At 38.1% G+C, this 26,793-nt stretch overlaps 1 protein-coding gene across 2 annotated transcripts in view; it reads left to right on the top strand.

Moving 5' to 3' along the window:
* Nucleotides 1-6,597, top strand: part of LOC134948761 (gamma-aminobutyric acid receptor subunit beta-4) — a 644,656-nt gene extending 638,059 nt beyond the window's left edge. For both annotated transcript variants that reach the window (XM_063936970.1, XM_063936969.1), the window contains exon 9: nucleotides 5,219-6,597. In XM_063936970.1, the coding sequence (XP_063793040.1) occupies nucleotides 5,219-5,587 (369 nt within the window). In that variant the 3' untranslated portion in view covers nucleotides 5,588-6,597. The remainder of the gene's footprint in view (nucleotides 1-5,218) is intronic.
* Nucleotides 6,598-26,793: the final 20,196 nt, after the last annotated feature.

Raw genomic sequence — 26,793 nt, 5'->3', positions numbered from 1 at the left:
GGAACTGATGAGTTCACCCAGAGAAGAGGTGTACAGGGAAAAGAGCAGGGGTCCAAGGACAGAACTTTGTGGTATTCCAACAGAAAGGATGGAAGGTGTGAGGTGGAGCTGGATGCAGACACAGAGAAGGATTGTTTGGTGAGGTAAGAGGTGAACCAGGCATCGACAGTGCTAGAGAGGCCAATGGTCTGAAGGATACTAAGGAGGAGATGTTGATCCATGGTGTCAAAGGTGGTGGAGAGGTCCAGGAGTACAAATAGAGAAAAGTGGCCACTGGATTTGTCCGAAAGTAGGTAATGGGTGACTTTGACCAGGGCAGTTTTAGTGGAGTGAAGTTGGCAAAAGCCAGATTCGGGAGAATCAATGATGGAGTTGTCAGAGAGGCAGCTAGAGAGATGGTTGTAAGACAAGCCACTCAAGTAGTTTGGAGGTGAAAGGGAGAAGAGAAAGTAGGCAGTAGTTAGTGGGTACAGATGGATTGAGGTTGTTTTTTTTAAGAATAGGTGAGACAAGAGCATTTTTGAACGGTGATGAAAAGGTGCCAGTGGAGAGAGATAGGATGAAGAGGTGAGCAAGGTGGGAGCAGGCAGTAGTGGAGAGGAAGTGGAGGAGATGGGTAGGGAGGGGGCACAGGGAGAAGGTGCAGTGAGAGATGACAAAATAAGGGAGTAGACTTCATCACCCATAGTGGAGCAGAAGGAGCATCCACCTTTGAATCAGGCCCTAAGTATTTTCAATTTTACTTTTTTTGTTTGAAAAACATTTTAGGATTAGGCTTGCTATCTATAGCAATCCATTTTCAGCGTTAATCTACAGTAACTTGATTTCCTCTTTACAAGTTTTGCTATATTCTTTGGTTTATCCATTATATTTTTTTAATCCGTTCTAGCATTAACAATTTAAATGCTGTATGATTTTCTTGTCTCACTTCCCATACTTTCTTATTTTCCGCACAGGTTTTTTTTTTCCCCTATAGTAGACATTGTGTTACCATATGGTTTGTACTCAATAGTATTTATGAAAACAATCTGTTTTAAATACTTCCGTTTGGTGTTCATGCTTTTTATTTCATTTTAATTCACTTTCCCAATCTACAAATTATAATGAATTCATTTTTTAACTGACTAAACTGCAAAATGTTTTGTTAAAATTGTGTCATAATTCTCTAAAAACCTGTTCACATATATATTTTTGTTCAAATAAAATTTTTAAAAATGATCCCGAAACACTCCTCTGTAGCTGGTTGTAGTTGATTACTGTACTTAAAATGCAGGAAAATTACCTTCAACAAAATATCTGGTTGTAGTTGATTACTGTACTTAAAATGCAGGAAAATTACCTTCAACAAAATATCTAGTTGTATCTTACATTCTAGTTTTATTACCCAGTTTATATCTGTTAATTACAATCATCCATGAGAAGGATTACATATTTCTTTGCTGCCATTTCCATTATTAACAGTGATTGAATATCAATATAATTATTTATGCACTCCCCCCTCTTTTCAATGTCTGTTTTACAGCACTCCACTCCCCTTCACTGTCCACCTCACAGCACCCCCGCCACCATCAATAATTGACTCGCAGCACAAACCTCTCCCCGTTCAATGTCCACCCACAACCCCCCCCCTCCCCCACCCCCCCCACTTCAGTGTCTCCACCCCAGGCACCAGCAAACATACCTTCTTTGCATTGGTCTGAGAAGGTTCTTGCATCTTGATGGTGTCTTGCTCGCCTGCAGTGGTGTGCAGCATCATGGCAATGCTGACTGCATGACTAAGAGGAGCTCAGGCTACTCTAATTGTGTTGTGTCATGCAACTGGGGACCTAATATTGTACCAGCTCAAGGGGCAGATGGTACCCTGCTCCCCAACCCAGCCCACATTGTCACAGATTTCACTAATACCATTCTGCTGCAAACAGGTTTTTATATATACGTAGTTACGTACATAATCTAAATTCTAGTGAAAAAACTAAACATTCTTAGGAAAAAAGGTTTTCCCAGCTGCTACTCAGGATGCAAACTATTATTTAAGAAATAATCCTACTTTCTCTACATATTCATACTGTATATGTCACATTTTTTTCCTGATATATAAAATTATTTTATTTTTACAAGACATTCAATAATATTTACTTACAGACTGTAAAAATGGCAAAGTAAGGCACAAATTCCATTTTATCTCTAGTTTTGTGGAAGTGTTCCTAGCGGTACTGTACACGTAGGAAATGTTCAAAGGTTGCCACAGATATTAGTGATTTATTCACTAATATTTGTGTAGCAAATTAATAATTGTTTCCTGTATGCACACTTTTAGTGTTGTTTTTTTTTTTTTGAGGTGGGGTCCGGTGGGGGGACTAGCACTAGCCACATAAAGAGTAAGTAGTGGGCATGCTCTGTTTCTGAAATACAGTAACTAGCTTTATGAGGAAGCACACATGGTGATGTTTGCATGGGCACAGAAGGTAGCATCAGCTAATAGCAAGAATTTGGTACACTGAGTCTGTTCATGGATATATATGAAGCAAGTGCATGAACATTCTACATGTCAAAGGCCGTAATTTTTGCTCCATCTCAGAAGATCTTTACTTCTTCCAAATGCACTTCTGTTGGAAAGTGCATTTCTAAGTTCCCTTTAACCAAGTAATGAACATTTTTAAAATATAGAAACAATCGTCTGGGCACTCTGTTCATTTAACTTATACTAACAGCATCAGGTAGCAGGTTCTACAATGAATACAGTTTTGTGGTTGCAATACCTTCATCATGAATAGCTTGTATATGCAAAAAGAAGTCTTTTTACCCTTACTAGTAAGGAAACCCAGCATATGCTGGCTCACCACAATCGGCTCCCTGCTATGTCCCACTCCCTCGTGGCCCCAAACCCCCCCTTTCACTGTTCCGTCCCAACTCCACTGTATACTTACTGCAGCCTGTTCCCAGTGCATGTGGTCTGTCCCATCGCTGCAGTGACACGCACCCTTACTGTCACTGGGCATGTTGGAAATAAGGACAGACCTAAGGCAATTATTATGTAGATTTGGTAGCCTAGCCTTTCCTTTTAAATATTAACCCTTTATAGTTTGTATATTTTTAAATGGGTTTAGGACTTTTTCACACTAAAATCTTGAAATTTATAAAACATATTAAAACAAATAATATACATTGATAAGTGCAGTATGATTAATATTTAGAATTTTGGACAATAAGATTACACCTCATCGGTGCATCATTTATTTATGTTCATGGTTATAAGAGCTTATGTCAAAAGTGCTTAATAGCTAGATAATGTTAGGCAAAGACTCGATCCTTTTAGATGCTGTGGAGTGATCCAATGTAAGATCCTAAGATCCTTGGCCTAGCAAGATGCTGTAGAGTACTCCAATACTCTCCAGGAACATTGCAGCCTTGGACTTGCTTAAAGTCATGGGAAGCTCGAGTACTATTGGGGTGAGATTCCTAGAGCCCTTCAAGAGGCTGTTCACCATTAGCAACCCCCCACTGTTTTCTTAGTGCTTGTTGCCCCCACTAGTCCTTAGGAGGCCTTAATTCCTCCAGCTGTAGGAGCTCACCCAATAGACCGACGATCCCGGGATCCCCAGAATTGTGACAATGAAGAGCAGATATAATGGTTGGTAATTTAGACACTACTTGTTTGGACTTCGGTACCACTGGGTCCTAAGGGATCCTCCTTTACCAGAGGCTGCAAGGAGGTAGGGTAGGCCGTAGGCAGATGAAGACTGACCAGAATGTCAGGGACCGTTGCGACTAAGCCATGAAGGGTAACAACTGCCTGGCCAGATATACTTGAACAGTACAAGCTGAGTTTTGCAAGATGTTGGTTGTTAGGTCCAATATGCAAGTTTGGCTGAAGTATGGCACTATAGGGTGTCGGCAGACAAATCAGGTGTGCAGGTCTGGCCGTAGGTTTGACTCTGCAGGATATTAACAGATGGACCAGAAATGCAGGAATTTCCGGAGCTTGGCCTTACAGGATGTTAATAGACAGACCAGGAATGCAGGATTAGTTGAAGCTTAGCTTTACAAGATGTTAGCAAGCAAAAAAGGCATGCAGAATAGACCGAAGGTTATCTTTTCTAGATGTTTACCAACTGACCAGGTGTGTAGGATAGACCAAAGCTTGCCTTGCAGGATGTTAACTGACAGGCCAGGTTTGCAGGATAAACCAAAGCTTGCCTTGCAGGATGTTAACTGGTAGGCCAGGTGTGCAGGATAAACTGAAGCTTGCCTTATATGATGTTAACTGACAGGCCAGGTGTGCAGGATAGACCAAAGCTTTCCTTGCAGGGTGTTAACTGACAGGCAAGGTGTGCAGGATAGACTGAAGCTTGCCTTGCAGAATGTTAACTGACAGGTCAGGTTTTCATGAACAGCCACAGCAGACAAAGAAGCAAGGAAGATCCAGAGTACAAAACAGAGCGACAACGACTCCCGCAGTAACTGAGGACTATAACTGGCAAGGACAGGCAGGAGTGTCTGGGAGATATAGGGAAGGGGAGCCAATACGGAGGCCCATTGGAAGAATCCCCCTCTAGATTACAAACTCTGTACATCCCTACAGGCAGCCCAGACCCCCCGCATGGCCCTGTTGCCTGGGCGACTGTCAGGGAATCTGCCAGGCCGAAGCGCTGTGACATCCCGGATGGCTAGCAATGGCCCGACTCTAGCGCTGAGCCACCACAGTGGCTCGTAACAGCTGTGTAGTTCCCCGTGTCCATGTTTCAGACATAATTTTTCTTGACAATAAATATTTTCAAACAAACAAAAAACAAACAACTCACTTTCGGGAATAGTTAATAACTCAAAGTCTCCAATCTGTTGTCATTAATTTCAGTCATAAATAGTGCCAACCCAATGGGAAGACATGAAAAGTTTAAATGAATAAAGGTAGTGTTCCTAAAGTGTTAATAGATTGGTCTATGATATTTTTCCCCTTCCCTCTTTTGCTGCTTTTCAATTAATCCCAAATCTGAACAATAAATAATTAAAAATTAACATACTGTACATTACCAAGAAAATTGAATAATCAGTCGAACTAAAATGAGATTTACATTCACTCCATGCTAAGATTTAGATCAAATGCAAATAAAAATGGGACAGAGAGAGGGTATGACAGAAATGATACAGAAAGACAGAAGTGGATGTAATATGCCTGTAATGTTTCACAATGACAACAATGTCCATTTCTCTATCCTAGGTGGATCCTTATGGGAACATTCTTCTCAGCACCCTTGACATGAGCAGCGAGTTGATGTCAGCTGATATGGGAAGTAACATTGGTGATTCCCGGAACTCCGTCCTGTCATATGAAACCTCAGGGATCCAGTTCCACAAACGGCTGACATCTAGAGGGGACAGTTTTGGCCACACTCCCCTAGAGCGCCATGTTCCCCTAACAGCCACACGTGGACGTGCCAACTGCCGACTTCGGCGACGCTCTTCTAAGTTAAAGCTTAAGATTCCAGACCTGACAGATGTCAGTACCATCGACAAATGGTCAAGGCTCATTTTTCCCATCACTTTTGGATTTTTTAACTTGGTTTACTGGATGTACTATGTCAACTGAAACATCTCCATTGACCTTCACCCTAAGCTGTGCACACCCTTCCTTCCACAGGACACAAGCTTCACCTAAGTCTCTCACCTCCTCTTGCTTCATAGTTTGATGTTTGGCCAGAGAAAGAAGCAGTCATTCAAGCCTACAAAGAGGGGGAAGGAGAATTGCACTTTTGTCACACATTTTTTTCACCAAATTTCTTACGTGATTTTTTTTCTCTTTTGCCTGGAAATAGATTATGGCTGGGTAATGTGGGTCATTTTGGATGTTATAATGAAGATACTGTACCTTCTCTTGAGACTTAGTTAAGTAAGGTAATAACAAACAGATTATATGTGAGACATCTCCAATATGGAGTATGTATTGGTAGTACAAGGTTAATCTGAGGAAAGAAGAATGCCAGTAATTGTTTCTCTCTTTATGCAGTTTTAACATGATTTTGCTATATATTGTAAGGCTGAAATGGCACAGACAAGTTTATACATGCATGCAGACAACTCTGTAGAGCAGAATATCTCTAATTGCTAACTTGACCTGCACCTAACTGCTCTGACCGAGCACCTTTGACTAAAGTATATATTTAGGAATGATTTTGGGGTAAAAAAAAAAAAAGCCAGACACATTTCTCAAACAAATAAATGGAAAGGCACAGCTAAACAAAAACAACAATAATACTAGTTAAAGGGTTTGGACTAGTAGACTGTCATACATAACTACAAAGAAAAAATGTTCACGAAACACAAATTTGCACATTTTAATTTATTATATACAGTGCTTATATTTTTTATGTTTTGTTTAATTAAAGTAGACAAAACCCATCAAATTAAATGGTGCAAATTGCTGTCCTTTAGTCAGATGCCATAGATTCCAAACCATATATCAGAGAATATGTGTGTATTTTTCCTAAATGAAGTCAAGATTAGAACAGTGCCGGGAGATGGTATATGTAATATACTAAGTGCCAATAATTTTATAAGCTAAAAAATAAACTGAACATATTCTGGTTAATTGTTACACAACTATGGTTCTTGACATTTTTGTTATAACTGTTTGCCAAAAACACAAATGTAGTGTAGAGTGTATAGTGAACTAATAGAAAGTGCCACATTCATTCATTATTATGCACAGGAAAACACATGCCCATGATGCACAGTAATTATGCCAGTTACAAAACAGTAGCTACAGTATTAAACTCACTAAAATTGTGGCTTCTGTGCTAAATGACCCCTAATATCAGCAGATTTTAAATCATAGTTAGATGTGCTTGAAAATGGAATACAGACATGCATTGAAACACACAGATGAAGTGCCAAGTCATAAATATTCATGGGGGACATTTATTAAATTTGGGCCAGTAATTTGATGCAAAACGGATGCAAAGAAGGTATGACAGATTTATTACGATAGATGTGCAATCTAAAAATTTTTATGATCAGTGCAACTTTTGTCCTATTGCTAAAAAAGGGGTGGCTCCTGAGGATGTATGGCTTTGAAGCATTTAGTAAAGACTTCAACTTTTTGTAATACAGTATGTTGATGCCAAAAAAAGACAGTATTAACACCACCAATAGCCAGACCTGGCAAGGTTAAAATTTGACACGTATAGAAATGATGGAATATTTTTAAAAACGTCATGCAGGGAAGAGGCCCAATGTGCATACAGAATTTTGTCTGATCTATTTTTACTTAACCCCAGTTTAAATAAATGCCCCCCATTGGCTCAGGGACATGAGCAGTGCCAAAACTACTGAGGACTAGAGTTTTATAAATATTATTAAAAACTGTGAGGCTATCCCTCCATGTGGCACTGTCTCAAAAAGTTACAATAAGGAGCCATGCCTAAAAAAAACTTGAATGTTAGTGATACATTATTCTAGAATTTTTAATATAAAATAATTTTCAGAGGTTCAAGGATATTAAGTAAATATTCATGAAGCTTTCAGAGAAAAAAATATGTAGGGGTCTTTGCATCAAAGTAAAAGGTGTGGGGCAAAACAATTGCACCATGTTTATCAACAACAACATATCCCATTGTGATATGCCGTTTGGGAATTATTTTGTTACATGTGAAGCAAAGATTCTTCCTTGAATTGCTTATGTTTGTTTTTATATACATATAACCTCCTCTTTAAAGCAAGAAACAGGTGTATGAAAGGACATTTACAGTATGTGTCACATAATGTTATATCATAAAACATATTTGTTAATTTATTTAAAATGTTAAACAATATAATGTTCTTACTCCTACATACGTTCTGTGCTGTAGAACCGGCACAATTTATTTCAAACATATATTCCATTCCATTTCCTAGCAATTCTGTTTTTTCTTCAGCATTCCTTTCTTTGATATCATGTACTGTATGAGTTGAATGGCACTTCGAAATTAAGTGAGTGTGATTACGTACAAGAGATACATTTCCACACTTGACCTGAAATATGTATTTTCTGCAAAAAAAAGAAAAACATTTTTTAAAGTATGATCTGTCCCAGTGGTTCTCAAGCATTTTTATCAGAAAACACCCTTATTACAGTGAATAATCATGTCTTGGTTATAGAAAAAGTTAATCAATTCACTAACAGATCTGTAGAAATGTTATATATTTTTCTATGTAACATTGTCATATTCTCATCTTTAAATAGTACCATTATCTTGGCACCTCTTACCAATTTAATGCACTCCACCAAGACCTAATTTAATAGAAACCCCACAGACTAAATACACAAAACACATAATATACCCTTATAATTACATATATGTTTCCTCTTCGCTCTTGTGTCATATATGTTTTCCACATTCATCTACAGTATTTATGCTTTTCCCATTCAGATGAAGCTTTTGTATGTTTGTTTAGAATGACAGCTACACCTTCTGTGATTTTTTTTTAGATTTTATTTACTTGCTTCACTTGTTTGTTGTTAAATGAATATGTTGTTTGGTAAATTCATATTTTATTGAGATGTTTAAATTCAATTACATTTTAAAGATACAAATATAATGTTAAACTTATACTTAACTAATTTATTTTCTTGGGTTTTTTTTTTTTTGGGGGTTAATGGCATCATTATGGCCCAGCACTGCCCCCTATAGTACAACCCCATTAAACATGGCAACATGCAGTGGGGACAGGCCCATTATTATGCAATCTGCAAAGAATCTCACCATCATGAACCCATTCCTGCCCATTCCACTGAGAAGAGGGCAGGATGTGGAAATGTGGCCTGCTCTCCCTGGAGGTCAGGTGACTTCCCAATATGGGAGTCTCCTGAACTTTATCAGAGAGTAGGAAAATATAGCTATACTCTGTGCTGTACTACCACGCTCAGTTTCTTATTTTCATAAGTTTACAATTTACTTAATATATCTTCTCAGTTCATACACAGCGTATGTGACATGTTAACAAAGCTGCATCATTTTATTGCTGTCAGATGGTTCGTAATAACTACATTATATAGAAGCTCTATATAACATAAATTACATGATAACGCTCAATAAAATATGGATATTTATAACAAAATAATCATATTGTTAAAATATTAGGTAGGCTCAAAACTCACTGAAAACTGTCAGTGATTTTTTTGTATTCCTTTGTAGCCTCTCCTGAAAAAGACCTGATCAAATTGTATAACTATTCCGGCATTGGTATGATATGGAGAGCTATAAATTGGGATAATTCATCCACCAGTGTTAAAAATGTAATAGATTATTTTTCAAATATCAACTATGAATTTCAGTATTTAATGGTAACAAATGAGTTTGTGAGTCATGTGCTAACACAAATCTTTGAACACACATTTTTTTCACAACAAAATTTATTAAAAAGAATAACAATACATTATGTATGAGAACACATTGTTATACACTTCAAACATTTTAATTTACATATTTGTGTAACCAAAAAGCCCAGCCTACTGCATAAAAGTAGTAAATCAATGCACAAATCAATCCACAGGATATTCACTGATGTCTTTCTAGTTTCCACTGCTCTCATTATTGCCTGTGGTACCCGTAGACAGGGCCGGCAACAGAAATCTTGGGGCCCAGTACAGTGATATATCTGGGCCCCCTTGGATTTGATATATGTGCTATGTAATAAATCTCTCCCCAATAACTCCATGCTGCATTCCCAGCTCCCCCACCCCATCACAAAGCCCTGTATCCTCTCACCAAGCAACTTGTACCCCAGGGAGAGACTCACCTGCGCTGCGCTGCACTACCCAGTACCCAGACCCGAACACCACACAACAGACCCCAACAGAAGAGGCCGGCGCAGGCCACGGAATCATAGTCAGTGGAGCGTCTGCTATGTCCCATAACTGCCTGTAACAGAGCTGGACCAGGTAGAGCAGGTGCACGCTCATGCTGCACAGTCATTGTGAGAGGCTCCTGTCACTCAGGCTGCGCCCACACCGCCTACAGCCCGCTGCCCTATTTGTACAAGACAGCTCACAAACCTGCGGCATATCCTTGGGCCCCTCTGATCCTTGGGGCCCGGTACAGGTGTCCCCTTTGACCCCCCCTGTTGCCAGCCCTGCCCCTAAAACACTGTTCCTGCTGACATTGAACAGTATGACAATATCAACAGCAGATCACTTTTTTCATATTTTCCCTCCTATACTATAGCTCCATTATTGTAAAGGACTCTGAAGTCCAATGCATTGGGCAACATAAAATAGGGAACAGTAATATTCTTACAAGCAGGACTGCCATCAGACAATCATGCCCCCTAGCTTCTCTCTGCAGACACCCTCTTCCCAGTTTCCAAACAGAGCCATCCAAACAACTAAAATAGAGAAATGAATGTAAATGAGTCCAAATTTGGAAAATTACAAATTTCTCAGTGATTTTGCCACAGTATATAAATAATAATTTTTTTAAGGCATCTAAACCATTGCCACTTTAAAAACTGTGGCAAACACAGAGAAGTGTGCATGTTTGCAATCTTGGACAATATTACATTCCCTATTGTAGTGTGTTGCGTATTTTTCTTACAAAAGAAAACTTGAACACTTGATATTGCTACATGTACACAGGCTGCCCAGAGGGAGAGACTGATCCAGTGTTGGATTCAGGTAATCTGGGGAGCTGGGCTGTAGTACTGTATGCCGTAGGCATCCACACAACATGTGTCTCAAAAACATGTCAAATGTACATTAAGTACACATGCACTGCCTTATATATGTTTAACATGCAACTCTCTTCTGGTCTTTTGTCATATTATGTTCCCAATGCTCTTTGCTCTTGTCACATAGCCCCTTACTCTCCTAGACAATGTCAGTTTTAATCCTCACACGGCATTTGTACTTATCACATGTGATAATGGGAAAAAAGGTGGATGTGTGACATGACATGGGGGTATATGTGACATAAATAGAATAGTTGGTAGCTTATTCTATTCTCTCGACCTGTTTTTGCAGCTTTGGCTACCTTCTGTAGCAGCTGCCTCAACCACAGTTAGGCTAGATCCCGGAATGTCATGGTCATGTGGCAGTAAAATAGGGTGGCAGCATTACCCGGAGCTACTGTACAGACTGGTGCATGGCCGGAGATTCCAAAGGACACAGTGATACTGTCTGCAGGGTGCCGTTCTAGGCTTCCTGCCTGCCAGAAGCAATGGCTGTGGGGCAGCAATAAACACTGTGCGACATTGTTACGACCCTGTTGTTCTTTTTGGAATAGGGATAAATATTCTTTCCCTCCAGGAAAGCTGAGTAATGAGTGGATATTCTAGGTTCTCCTTCCCCTAACCAGCTTGGATACATATGCCATTCACATTTAATAATGAGGCCTCTTAGTCGAAACCAGTTCAACATCAAATAAGTAGCACACAAGTGTAATAAATAGGTTTCCTTACCTCAAACCAGACTTAATATAAATGTATTATTTTCAACATTTAATACAGACTTGACTTTGCATTATTAGTGTATTATTAGCCCCTAAAATATATTAAAAGCCACCATTATTCCCACGTTAAATAGCTCTCACATTTAATAAAAATAAACACTATTAAATAAATAACGCCACCAGCCGCTAAATTACAAGATCATTCCTGATACTAGATTAATAGACCCAATCAGTTCCATTTTTCATTAATAGCCCCCGTATTACCTCAATAGTATCCTTCTCCCTCACACACATATATCAATGCCCTATGCCAAAACACATATTACATCAGTACATTTCCACACTAACTTACACAATCACATTAATACCCCATCCCAACACTTACGTATACACAGAACTTTACCACTATGAGGCAGACTCTCCTGTCACATTTGCGGAAGATTTTAGGGAACTGTCCTCATGGGCCTGCAGCTGAAACTTATTAAGGGCCTATTGTGAGAAGCAGAGGTGTGGCCAGTCATATGTGGGCTGGTACATCCCTTCACTATCAGCCTCAAAATCTCCTTAAACATGTAAAAGTAGAAAAACGACACCATTTTGTGAGAAAACTAGAAATACTTATGCTTTATTTCCAACCATGTGGCCAACTGGGCAGCTGGGTATCCTCACGCTGTCATGATACAATGATGGCGCTTAGTCAATATCAAAATTAGATGTACTACTGTAGCAGCTGCCAAAGAAAATGAAGAATGCAGACTTTCACAGAAAAACAAATAGTTTGGCAGCAGATATACTCTATATACACAATATCAAAAGAAATCTCTCAAAGCTCTTACAAATAAATGCATCAATATGTAGTATCTAAAATACTAATAAAAGAAATCCCATTACTAATGTGCATATAGATAAAATACACATAAACAACAATACAAAATAAGTGTCTCTTGGATCAAATTAATGTTTGATAGACACACTATTAAAAAAACAACAGGTTATTCAAAGTGCATATACTGTCTTCTCATAGGAATGGGCTGCCCAGAGCCCACTAGTATATTACTCATTTTGAGCTAGAGGTAGTTACTGTGGGTCAGGGGTATTCAGTGTGATAGTAATGGGGCTATGTAGCTGATTCCCCTGGCTTATTGAACCTGGTCAACTGTCAAATATCAAATCACCAAGGTTTACTGTAGGTACAGTACTGGTAGAAGTTCAATTAATTGTGTAGAGTATACAACGGGCAGCACTGACTCACCCCTTAACCCACTTATGTATGATGGAGGAGAGTAATAATGTCCCAGTGTATAGTAGAAGGGAGTGTATGTAAGTCCTGATGGTCCAGGGGATGATATACTAGCTCTGCTTTCTCTCCCCTCACTCTGCTATGGATTATCAGGGACCAGGAGCATGCATATGATGGTTTGTGACAGTATGTTGTCTCCATGGCAGCTAAGTAACAGCGAGGATCCTTTGGCTAATAGGCAGTGATTTATGTTTTTTGTCACAATGAAGGGCCTCTTTTTATATGGGGGCAAGAGGCTGTAGTCCAAGCTGTCCCTTTGTTAATCTGGCCCTTTGGTCATATAATGTCGTGGGGAGGTGCAGGAAAGGAGAAATCTTGAGGTAAAAACACAGTGAAAAGTAAAAGAGAGAAGGGGAAGTATAGAGAATAAGGGGAGGGGAGGAACAGGATGAAAGCTAGTTAGATCATCAGTCCCAGGGCCTTCCTACCACTATGTCTGTCTGTTATTACCCAATTTTCTTCTATTACTGTTGTGCTATATAAGAAACTGTTAATAATAATAATAATAAATAATAATAATAATAATAATAATAACAACAAGAACAACTGTAAGCCTGCCCATCAGCCAACATTCTGCTGTGTGCTGATAGACTGGGAGATCATCTAGTGATGGCAGTGAGCTGATCTCCCCTTCAAGTTATTCATAGTCAATGAGTAAATTTAAAATGACACATCATTTTAGTAACATTTTGGCGGCTTACGGTCATTAGGTAGACAAGACTTAGAACGACAGTTATTAGGTCGACCACTATTGGTCGACATGCATTAGGTCGACATGGTCACTAGGTCGATGTGGTCATTAGGTCGCCGTGTGCTAAGTCGACATGGAAAAAGGTCAACATGAGTTTTCACATTTCATACTGGACTTCGATTGGGAATAGTAACCTGTGCCAAGTGCAGTGATAGCAGAGTGAGGCTCCTTGCCTGAAGCTCGCGAGCCATGCGAGGGGACACGGTGCACTAATTTGGGTTCCCCGTCACTTTACAAAGAAAACGACACCAAAAAAAGTAAAAAAAACTTGTGTCGACCTTTTTCCATGTCGACCTAGTACATGTCAACCTAATTTCCATGTCGACCAATAATGGTTGACGTAATGACTGTCGACCTAAATCTTGTCGACCTAATGACCCATACCCATTTTGTCTGGAGCTATAAACATGCAATTTTACTGTGCAATTAAGTAAATAGTGATTAACAATAATGTATGAACTAAGTTTAAAAGAGTTTAATTTGCAGGTTCAGTATATTAGGTTCACAGTGACTATATTGGCATTCATAGTATCGACATGATCATTATGTCACAGAAAGCATATTGACATGTTCATCATGCTGACATTTAGCATGCAAACACAGATGAAATATCAACGTGGTCACAATATAGGGGGTAATTCCAAGTTGATCGCAGCAGGAATTTTTTTAGCAGTTGGGCAAAACCATGTGCAGTGCAGGGGGGGCAGATATAACATGTGCAGATAGAGTAGATTTGGGTGGGGTGTGTTCAATCTGCAATCTAATTTGCAGTGTAAAAATTAAGCAGCCAGTATTTACCCTGCACAGAAATAAAATAACCCACCCAAATCTAACTCTCTCTGCACATGTTATATCTGCCTCCCCTGCACTGCACATGGTTTTGCCCAACTGCTAAAAAATATCCTGCTGCGATCAACTTGGAATTACCCCCATAGATCGTTTGTCATTTATTTGTAACTCTAACCCTGGGCATAACCCAAATGTAAATGTCAACATTTTCACTATCTCAACATTTCATATGTTGACGTTCTGTCCATGTCTGTATTTTTCAGATGTCGACATTTTAACAAATTTTGACACTCTGAACATTAACTATATGACTGCATACCTTATTTGCAACTGTTGCTTCCTGGATTAGTGTGCAGGAGCCCATTTTTATTACACTGCTCCTGCTATTGTATCTGAATCTTGCTTGGTAATTTTCAGTTGGCCTGCACTCATCATAAGAATTCCGCATCAAATTCAGTCCTACCCTCAACATAAACTCACACATGTGAACATGTCACTGTCTAACACCAGAGTAGCACACTTGTGTCTTCAATAATCTGTACTGCTGCGAACATTATGATGATCTGATTGGCTGTAGACTTTTCAAATTTTCCCATCCACACAAACCTGATATTATACATGGGGTGTGATACACGTTACTGGCGATCAGGATGCCAGCGGTCAGAAGACTGACTGCAACATCCCAATGGATAGAATCCTGACAGGGGGTAGGTAAGTATACTTACTGTCATCCAATACCCCCTAACCCTCCCTTACCGCATCCTAACTCTAACCACCACCCTTGCAGACTAACCATAAAGGTCCATACACACTAAACAATGTCACTCTATGTTTCCCCTTCCAGGCCAGGCGCTCGGTGGCCGCCCGTACACACTGAGCAATATGACAGCTCATATCGCTCAGTGACGTCACACAGCCGCTGGCCATGCATGCAGTTCCTGGACGACAGTCCACATTGAGCATGCATGCACTGCCGACAGCGATGATCATTGCCGACCCGTGGGGCCATGCATTGAATGTCGCTGGCGGCATTCACAGCTGCTGATAAAATGAGCGAAGTCGCTCAGGAAGGGGGAAAATAAGTGACGTCTCTCATTTTATCGGCAAGTGTGTATGGGTCTTAACCTTCCCTGGTGGTGCCAAAACCTAACACCACCTCCCCACGCCGTAGCCTAACCCTAACCCTCCCTGAGGTTCATTTTGGCCGCATGTTGGGATTCCAGCACCAGGATTGCGATCACCGGCATCCTGACTGCCACCATCCTGATCGCATCCCCATATACTGTATGCATGCAATAGATAACAAATAATCGATTATTCAATACTCTGACCCCAGTCACCTTAACAAATCCTAGATAAAACTTGATACAAATTTCCTTATGTAAAGGGACCATACAGTGTCATAATTTCAATAGAAGATTATGGGTTCTATTTACTAAGCCTTGGATGGAGATAAAGTAGCTGGATATAAAGTACCAGCCAGTCGGATCCTAACTGCTATGACACAGGCTGTGTTTGAAAAATGACAGTTAGGAGCCGATTGGATGGTACTTTATCTCCAGCAACTTTATCTCCATCCAAGGCTTAGTAAATAGACTCCTATGATGGTACAGATATCTCACAAAACACATACTGCTGGTCAGATGTGATTTAAATGCAGACACAGATTATACATTTTTGTTTATGAAAATGACATCCAAGAAAGGTGTGCCACAATACTATTGTGTTTTCTGAATGCATCTTGTCTATAAAAGATGTGCACAGATCTAAAAATAATATAAATTTGAGTTAAACATTGTTAAAAAAATTGTAATTGTTCTTAGCACTGACTTAATGTAACAGTCAATGCAGTTCAACATATTAACATATTAACTTTTCAAAAACTGTAAGTTATCATATCATACATTTTAATATTGACCTATAATTGTTATTACACATCAGGCTATTTTTTTTATTTTGATACATAGTTGTAACATATTTTAAACTTTTAAGTGAAATAAGTTAACTGCTGACAGATACATTAGATAATACTCATTTTTCTGTTTGTTTGGTATAATATGAATTGACAGACAAATCAGACACTTATAAACTAATATCTTGAAGAAACTAGTAAAAGTAGAAAAGGTGAAACAAATTTCCACTAGATTGTAGCGTAGAAAATGCCTTTTTGCCTTATAATGACTAAAGGAATTTGTAAAATGGCAAAATATGGGGCCTGATTCAGACCTGATCGTAGATGTACTAAATTTAGCACATCTACGATCAGTCACACAGACATGCGGGGGGACGCCCAGCACAGGGCTAGTCAGCCCCGCATGTCAGGCCCGACTCCCCCCACACAAGTGCAAAAGCATCGTACAGCGGCGATGATTTTATACTTTAGGAGTGGCTCTCTGCCAGCGCAGCTCCTGCGCGCTGGCAGGAGCTACTCGTCGTTGTGAAGGTCGCAGCAGCTGCGTGACATGTATGTGTTGCCCGGACCGCGCCCCCTAAATGGCGGCTAAATGCCAACGGCCCGCCCCCTCCCACCCAGCGACCACCTCTGCCTGCCAAACAGGCAGAGGCGATCGCAGTGCTGAGACTGCCGTCGGCTGTCTGGCATGTGCCTGCGAACTGCTGCGCCAGCACTTGCGCAGTTCAGACCTGATCGGCTGCTGTGCAAAAAAAATTAGGCCCATAGTGACAATGATGTTTGGGAAACAGGAATAAGAAAAAGATATTAGCCACCAAAAATCAGTGATTTGGAAAAAATGTTGATTGATAATTAAAACACTGAAACTTGTAAATCCTTAAATATTCTTTCACTTAATAATAATAATAATAATAATAATAATAATAACAACAACAATAATAATAATAACAATAATAATAATTTTATTTATATAGCGCTCTTTCTCCAACAATTCAAAAACAATTCACATAATACAGAAGATTTAAGTAATACAGCAATAGATAAGCCACACAGATATAAAAGAAAACCTTAAGCACACAGAAAGCATAATGCATGATTGGTGTAGGCATTTTGGGTAATTACTTCCAAGGGTTGTGTATTCCATCCTCACATTTAATAGAAAGATGAATCATTCCATAGTTTATGCAGCCTGTGGACTTTTGAGATACAGTAAAGATCTTTGCTCTCATTCAGTGGTGATGTCTGGGTTAATGCAGTCAAAACTAATTGGAAAATACAAGACAGCTGTCCCCCAAATAAAACGAATTATTGTGACATTATAGTAGAAGCCCAGTTTCATCACCTGTTTTGCTATATTTGCAATTGTGGAAGTTAAATTTATGTTTTAACATTAGAAGTAAGGCAGAGTTGTTAGGCTTGTGCAGAAACACATTGAAGTATCTAAAATTAGAAGAGTTTTATTGTTTTTGCTGTAATTTTTCTCCATGAGCCTCTATTGCATGTTGCCTATTGCAGAAAAAGGTAGCAGTGTTCATACTAATTAGCTGATAGTTCTGTCTATAGCCTACAGAGCCAGAACTAGGCAAACAGAGTGACTGGCACCAGAAATATAACAAATGATTTCCTCCTATGCAGAAATACTATGGCTCTGTATACACAAATATCAATCTAACTAACGTTTAGACATAAACACGATTGTCTCTATTTAGACTATCATTACTTGATATAACATGCTCCTCACCCCACATAGAAATTAAACCACCCACCTTGGTAAAAACAACTACCGTTACCTACTGTATCTATAAAAGAACAATTAGGTTGCTCTATTGAAGTGCTATGGAAAGATTATGTCCTCCTGGCAGGATCTGGCTATCAGGAAATGGGGGAGGATGGTTTAAACTTCCGGTATAGGGAAGCATGTTTTATTGAAATAGGATTATTCAAAAGGAGACTTATGGTGAGATGTACTAAGCCTTTGACAGTGATAAAGTCGAAAAAGATAAAGTACCGGGCAATCAGCTCCTAATTATCATTTTTCCAAACACAGCCTGTAACATGGCAGTTAGAAACTAATTGGTTGGTACTTTATCTCTCTCCACTTTATCACTCTTCAAGGCTTAGGACATCTCCCCCTAATAGCACCTGCCAATCAGCTCCTAACTGCCATGTAACAGGCTGATTTTTAAAAATTATAGTTACAGTCAGTAGGAACTGGTTGATTGGTAGATTATCACTCTTCAAGGCTTAGTGCCTTATTAGTGCCTTAGGGGTCTATTTACTAATCCTTGGAAAGAGATAAAGTGGATAGAGAGAAACTACCAGCCAATTAGCTCCAACTGTCATATTTCAAACACAGCCTGTAATATGGCATTTAGGAGCTGATTTAGCTCAATGTGGGCTATTCAGAGATGAATGCAGATGGCTGAATACGCACGCAGACAGATCTACGTTCATCTCAGCACATGCTTGGGGCCACCCAGCACAGGACAAGGCCACCCAGCATGTGGGAGGCTGCCTCCCAATGTGTCCCCAATCTAATTGCAGATGCATCGGAACTAAGGTTGACCCCTGGCAGCGCAGCCTGGCTGCCCTGTCAGATGGTCAGCGGGCATTTTTTTCAGAGCAGCTGCTTGTGATGTCAGAAAAATGTCCTGGCCCACCCAATGCCACAAACACCCACAGCTGTCAGTCACATTTGCCATCAGCAAACTGCACTGTAGGCCACATCACCGGCCAGGTCTGTATGACCCTCAAAGTCTCAGTAAGTAGACCCCTTAGTCCCTTATTGTATGTCATACAATAACTACAGAACACTAACTATATTAACATCACACCACATAATTGTAGAACACTATTATATTTAAAAATATGGTTTTCAAAGTTTGTTTTTATCAAAATAATGTCCTTTTTATGTTATGCATAAGAGCAGAATATGTCTTAAATGCAGATTTTGCTGATTTTGTTTACCTTCTTATGAATTAGTTTTATGGTACTAATTATGTACAGAGCATGTTAGTCCCTCTTATTCTACATGACATATCTGAGTTTGTTCATACAGGAGTTTGACCATTAAGGCAGGAAAACATGAGTTAAACCAACATCTGGTAATTCCCAAGTGCTAAGAAGCTATCTGGCCGTGTATTACTATTAGTGCCTAATGCTTGAACGAGTATGTGTGCACACATTAAAGCCTGCTTTGAGTCCTAACAAAATAAAATCAGAGTGGCTTATACAATGTAAACCATTGTTTTATCCTTTAAGAAGATCTCAAAACCTTGTTGCTGGGCTCGGATTATATGTTGTTATAGTGACATGAATTCCTTCACTGATGCAGTATACAGTATAACAGAACAATTTAACCCTTCATAATAATTTTATCATGCAATGATATCCATCATTCTTAATTTGCAGCATAGATCTTCCTTATGATAGGATTTGCATATTTCAATCTTTATAGGGTTTGCATATTTTCCTAGTTTAACTAGTTAGAAAAGATGTATAAACAACAGCAATCTAAAATTTTGTATGAGCTTACCAAATTGATCAAAGCTACTAATGAACTTCTAATTAATATTTATGGATTACCTACATTTTCAGTTATGCAACATAATATTGCATCACTGTGCTTGATTAACTTTTAATTATAAAACAACAGACTTGGTCATTAATCAAGGTCAGATCTTAGGATCCATGAAAACAAGAAAGCTGTGCAATTATTGTTTTGCAGTGCCACATGCTGGTCCTCCTGTATGCAACGGCCTGGACCAATCACCAAAGCTTACACATCAGTTGATGGGAGGAGCAATTGACCCCAAAACATTACGGTGATTTTCACAATATTATTAATAGCCCTCCAGCCACAGTTCCAGTTTTCTGTTCAGCACAAATGTGAAGAAAAACCCCAGCAATAAAACTCCATAAATGTTCTCCAGTCTTATTCTGTAAACAAAATAATAAAATAATTAACTCCAAATCACAACTTTCATTATACTGCGCATCTCCCCCCTTACTGACATTAAGCAACATCTACTTCTGTATATATAGTGACATTTTACACCCAGTACTGCTGACCTTTACAAAATATTACTGAATTTTGCCTTAAGTCCAATATCACAATTGTATAGCTTTGTGGTGGTTTTAAAGGAGCAGCTAATGATGTTTTATTTCTGGTAGTGTTCTGCTTTGTGCTTGTAATACTAAAACTAGTGCCAAAGGATACTGCTCAGGACATAAAACTCTCTGTTGCTGGAACTAGAGGGGTGCTGGAAAACCAACATACCATAATGGATTTTAGCAAAAATAGGGATAAACCAAAAATGTAATAATGACAACTTTAATTAAAAGAGAACTCGAGTCTCCAGTTAAGCTTTATTGAAAACCAGTTTATCCCGACAAGCTGAACCTTGATGGTTAACGCTGCTGATCAAGGTGAGTTGAGCTGCCACTATCATTTGGGTGACAAGAGAGTTCTCCCAGACTCAGTAAGACTTAACTTGTAAAAACTCCCACTCCCATTATTTTAAACATTCAGGGTTAAGTAGTGAATGGACCAGGGCAGTGTTCAGGATTGTATCACTGTGATTTTATAAATTGGTAGAGATTGGAGCTCTTGTAATAATAGTTGAAATAGTGTTATTATGGTTTAGAAATTATATTTAAATCAGCGTAATAACACAGTTTGAATTTTATAACATGTAGATGATCAGTCATTTAAATTGTGATTTTTATCCAATTATTAAATTACGTTATTTACATTATAACAATATTATTTTCAAATATGTACAGATACCTTGATAGTTTATTTTCCATGAGGCAACAGTGATCTTAAAACTGACAGTTTAAGAATTTAATGTTTGGAATTTCATTATTTTTTTATACTGAGTGGTACTCTGTTCTATCCATCTGAAATCCAGCTTGAACAAATTCTCCCTACAAATAAATTTTTATTTCCAGTAGTGCTAACTAAATCCTCTAAAATTTCCATTTTTGATGGATCTGTAAAAAAGAGTCTGTTGGAGTCACGCACTCTCCCAGTTTATAGCACACATCCACCAAGTAAAACAAAGCAAAAAAAAATTAATTATATCTAAAATGCCACTGCAAGTAAGCATTTTGTAATACGGATATTTCTTGCATTGTAATCAGAAGGAAGTAAAGTATAAGTTAAATGCCATCATACTACAGTATGTAAAAATCTTTCTGGAATTTTCCATGTTCCTTAGTTACAAGCATGATGAAATATCCACAAAAAATGCTAAAGAAATAATATCTACAGACTAAAGGCCTTGATATGTGGAGACAGTTTCTTTTTCTTTCTGAATGTTGTGTGGCTTTCTTTATGCAAACTTTGATTCATATTTTTGTGTACATTGAAACTTCTGTTTAACTTACAGTATAGCACAAATTGTACATAGTGGGATGCCACACACCCTCTATACCTACTTCTTTGACTATTACAATTTCAAATTCCATTGTCTTGCATATTTCCATACCACCACATCTAATTTAAACTTTGACCACTGAAGATCAGGCAATACTTCATAGGGAGGGTTGTCTTAATAGAAATGCCCTTTATACACAAATACATGTCAAAAGGTTTTGTGTGAAGTAGTAATCTCTATAATTCAATAATTTCCATCTATATACCCCACCCTCACCTTGACCAGTAATATCAGAACCAAGTTTCATTTTTTTTTGTCTGTCTCACATAGAGATTACATAATGTTCTTCAAATTAATAAACAGGTGCTCCCAGATGCACACATTATTCTCCAGGCCAATATGGCTCTATGGTTTGTTTAGATGTTTACAAAGAAGGCTGAATTCACTCATATCTTTATACATAGTGTATACAGTATGTCACTTTCTTCAGATGTTCTACAAATTGATAACCTTATTACACTGAATGCATTGTAAAGTAAGAGCATTACTCTCACTATATTGTTATCACTTGCTTAGGAAACACCATTATCGTTATTACTCTTTTTTTCATTCCAACTGTTTACATTTTTACAGTGAAGATTTTCTCAAACAAAGGTTACAGCTAGGGGTAGGCCATGTGTTTATGGGATAAGGGTATGTGGACATATTTTACAAAAAGATGAAGATGTGAAAACAGTTGAGACTTCAAAGTTGCACTACTTTGTCCAAATACAATGACTCTGTGGCTGAAATAGTTGCACACTTTAGAAGCTATGCTTGAGTCATTATTTTATTTGAAATGGAAAGTTAGAAAATGGATGCTATACTGTACTGTAGTTGTTTTACCCTTGATATCACTGAGGAAGGATTTATAATATGCCACTCCAATTTCTAATAAAAGGTTACATATTTTTACTGTACCGATTTATATTGCTGAGTTCAACAGTATGCTGTAATAAAGGAAATTGGGATATTTGTGTGCATGAAATTCAAATTGCTTTTACATTAATGTGACAACAACATGCATTTCCTATAAATACAAGAGACTGAAATGTTATTGATTGCATAGAAATATTTGTAAAAGCTTTTAAACATCTTTATAGTTCACCTCTTCTTTTTCTATACTTTCAGCATTGTCATTTATGTATTTACAAGTTGCATTCATGTTCATATGCAATTCATAGGCAGAAATGTTTTACAGTTAAGAAATACCTTGACAAGAATTTTCAGTTCGGTCCTTATATATACATTTAGTATTTTCTTTTACAGATTTATTCAGGGAAAGTTAATTCTTTATTACACAAACAAATCCTATTGCTATCTTAGAAATGGTTAAGTTTAAAATGTAAAGAATACCTATGGGTGGGTTACATACGTTATCCCGGCGGGTGGGATGCTGGCCGTCAATATCCCAACAGTGGCATCCCACCCGCCAGGATGCCGGCAGCGAAGTGAGAGTTAAGATTCCCCTTGCAGCTGCGGGCTCTGTGACGCGATGCGCCCGCCACAGGATCTAGTCCCACTCTACGGGTGTTGTGGACACCCACAAATGGGAATAGCCCTTATGCGCCGGAATTCCGGCTACCGGCATTGTCGGCTGTTGGGATTTTGGCGTCGGTATCCTGAACGCTGGAATCCTGACAGCCAGCATTTTAACTGCATCCCCTTAGGGGTCTATGTACAAAGCCATGGAGAGAGATAAAGTGGACAGAGATAAATTACCAGCCAATCCTAACTGCCATGTTACAGGCTGTGTTTGAAAAATGACAGGAGCTGGATGGTTTTACTTTATCTCCGTCCACTTTATCTCTCTCCAAGGTTTAGTACATAGACCCCTTGTTGTAGTTTTGAATGTAAATTGTTGATTTAGACAATAATATACTGAATATTACTTACCTGGAGTATGGCATTCCTTACACTTCAAGCGGTCTCACAATGTTTGTAATAGTCCAGCAACTGTCTCATTTCTTCTGCCACTTTTCTGAATAATAATAATAATACAGGTTGAGTATCCCATATCCAAATATTCCGAAATACGGAATATTCCGAAATACGGACTTTTTTGAGTGAGAGTGAGATAGTGAAACCTTTGTTTTCTGATGGCTCAATGTGCAAAAACTGTGTTTAATACACACAGTTATTAAAAATATTGTATTAAATGACCTTCAGGCTGTGTGTATAAGGTGTATATGAAACATAAATTAATTGTGTGAATGTAGGCACACTTTGTTTAATGCTCAAAGTTATAAAAAATATTGGCTAAAATTACCTTCAGGCTGTGTGTATAAGGTGTATATGTAACATAAATGCATTCTGTGCTTAGATTTAGGTCCCATCACCATGATATCTCTTTATGGTATGCAATTATTCCAAAATACGGAAAAATCCGATATCCAAAATACCCCTGGTCCCAAGCATTTTGGATAAGGGATACTCAACCTGTAATAATAATAATAATAATATTTATCATTAGTATTATTATTACTACTACTAATAATAATGTTATTAATAACAATATAAGTTGTTATAGTATCAGTGGTAGATGCAATAGTATTGTAGTATTTGTAGTCTTTTTTTTTCTTAGCAAAATTTGTATTAGTCGTCATAATAGATTTTGATCTTAATTTACACAAAAATTGCTTCTTTTATCCAAAGCAAGAAATAAACTTATAAAGATATTGCTATACTTATTATAACAAAAATGAAACCTTTACAGGTTCTGTTTCTGTCAATCTTTATCATTAGTAGTAGCAGTAGTATTTATTTGCCCTTAGTCTGCACTCTTCTATTTATCAATGAACCCACCACTTAAGGTGCTCCCAAAATATTTCAGTACTTAAATCCGCATTCTGGGGGAAATTCATTTGTCTCTATTTGTGAATTAGCCCCGCCAATTCACTTTGGCTTATTGATATCCCCCCATGTGTCATGTCTCTCATCTGAGGTTTTGCTTAACTAATATATGGCTATAGTTTCTTTAAAAATGATAAGGGCATATGTAACCATAGCTTGAGTGCATTGAAATAATTGGGTAGGTCTATTACAGACCCAGCCAATTGACCGTCATACCCAACCCAACGCTTTAAAAATGATCCATGACATTGTCTGTTTATTGTGGACCAACACATATCAGTATTTTTAAAAAACATTTTTTACCCGTTTACCCGCTGCAATACTCAGTATATGTTGTAATTGGATATGAAATGTAATTTAATATTTGATGAAAATAAGGGTAAAAAAATCTTGGAAATCTGCATTATGACCATAACCAGTAGTCATGCGATGTTGACAGTAAAGTGTTAGGCCTCCTGAGAGGGTAAAGTCTTAACCAAGAGTCAAAATGTCCCTGTCGGAATGATATAGCTATTGGTAACTGTGCTGTTAACCATGTAAAGTCACTAAAATTTGTACACTCACATTATGTGTAAAAGGCTTGGCAGAGGTTTATTATAGTCAATCCTGCTGTGTTGACCACATATTATACCAATGTTATGATGCCTAATGCACTAAGTACTGTAGAACAAGCGACCTAGTGAGCAATGGATATTTTGAAAAATTAAACATGGATATTTTTAAAAAATTAAACTACATTGCTTCCTGTAATAACCAGAACCTTATTCTGTAAATCTCATTAATATCTATGTTACTTTACAATGAAAATGTGCAATTTAAATGCAAGTATATCCAGTATATATTTTTTTGTTCTAAATCAAATCACCTACTTTCCACCAAGAGCCGGGATATACCACACTGCAATAATTTCCATCAACTGCCTTCTAAACGAGCATCCAGCAGTTACTCCCCATAATAAACAAAAAAGATTTAAAAAGTTACAAATACTGTTTTAACATACAATTATCTTTAAAAAAAAAAAAAATCACACTGGAGAAAAGCCGAAAAAAAACAACTTTAAAAGAGTCTACAGTTTTGTACAAAATTCTTAAATATGGAAAAAAAAAATCAATAAAAAGTTTTTTAAAACAAAATTGAAAAAAATACATTTTCATGCCACTTGCCAACATGTAGTTATTGGGGACACATTTTATTTCTCATTGTGTTTTAAGTTTTAATTCCTAAATGTCATGTTCATTTGAAGATGAAAGACTGGGATTTGTATTTAAGGCATGGGTAAGGGGTGGGGGGACTAAGCTGGTGTCTATTTTTTTTCTTTTTCATATTATTTTTACGCTGTATGTTAGATATTAATGTATTTGCAAATTGTAAATTGGTTCTAAATATTTTTATTTACTTATTTTGAGGGGGCGGGAGTTTGGGGGAGGGGGTGATTTGTGTTATTTTCTCTAAACATCAAAATAAAAAATGATTTAAGGATAAAATAAATGTTTGTTTTTCTCTTTGATTATGATAACATAATGGTTAAGGGGGTACTCACGGAGAGATCCATGCTCAAAATCTAAGCAATCTGACTAGATTGCTTGGATTTTAAGCACAGATCACTCGTGTGTACCCCCCACAGCGATAGCGATGCGCGGCCTCACACATCGCTATCACCGGTGCTAGATTGGCCTCCATGCAGGCTCAATCTAGCACGTCACTCATTTCACCTGCTGGGTGAAAGGAGCGGCCCCCCGTCCTCCCCCGCATCGCTCAGCACACATTGCGCTGTGCTGAGCGGCAGGAGAGAAGTGTGCTGAGCGGTTCGCTCAGCACACATCTCTCCAGTGTATATGGGCCTTTAGACTCTCATTGATGTACTATTCTCCTGTAGTAAAAATGTAATTATGTACTGTAAATTAAAGAAGCTATGAAGCAACATTTGATTATATTTAGCACGTTTCATATAAAATGTGTTAGCTAATGTTATCTCAAGCAATTTACTCATTATATTCTTCCTATTAGATGCACATAATAGGGCTCATACGTTATTGCACCTTATACTTATGGTTTTTTCACTGGAGATACAGAATAGATGGAAGGGGCAGTTCAGTGTAAACCATGTACAGTACTTACATATTGATCTAATTGCAGCTGAGGGAGACCTGAATACAAATTCTTACTCTGTCATGAGGCATATCTCTTGTACAATATGCAATGAGCAAATGCAATGGAAAAAAGCAGAACTACTGTACAGTAGCTATTCGATTCTGATTGGCTGGTTATGTCACTTCTAACTGTTAATATTCAAGCAATTAATGAGGTTACAGGGGAAGAGCTAGGAGGGGCAGGAAAATTGTTCATCA

The sequence above is a fragment of the Pseudophryne corroboree genome, chromosome 8 (genome assembly GCF_028390025.1).
Source record: "Pseudophryne corroboree isolate aPseCor3 chromosome 8, aPseCor3.hap2, whole genome shotgun sequence".
NCBI lineage: Eukaryota > Metazoa > Chordata > Amphibia > Anura > Myobatrachidae > Pseudophryne > Pseudophryne corroboree.
Note: the sequence above shows the minus strand (reverse complement) of the source record. Positions and strands in the feature narration are given on the sequence as shown.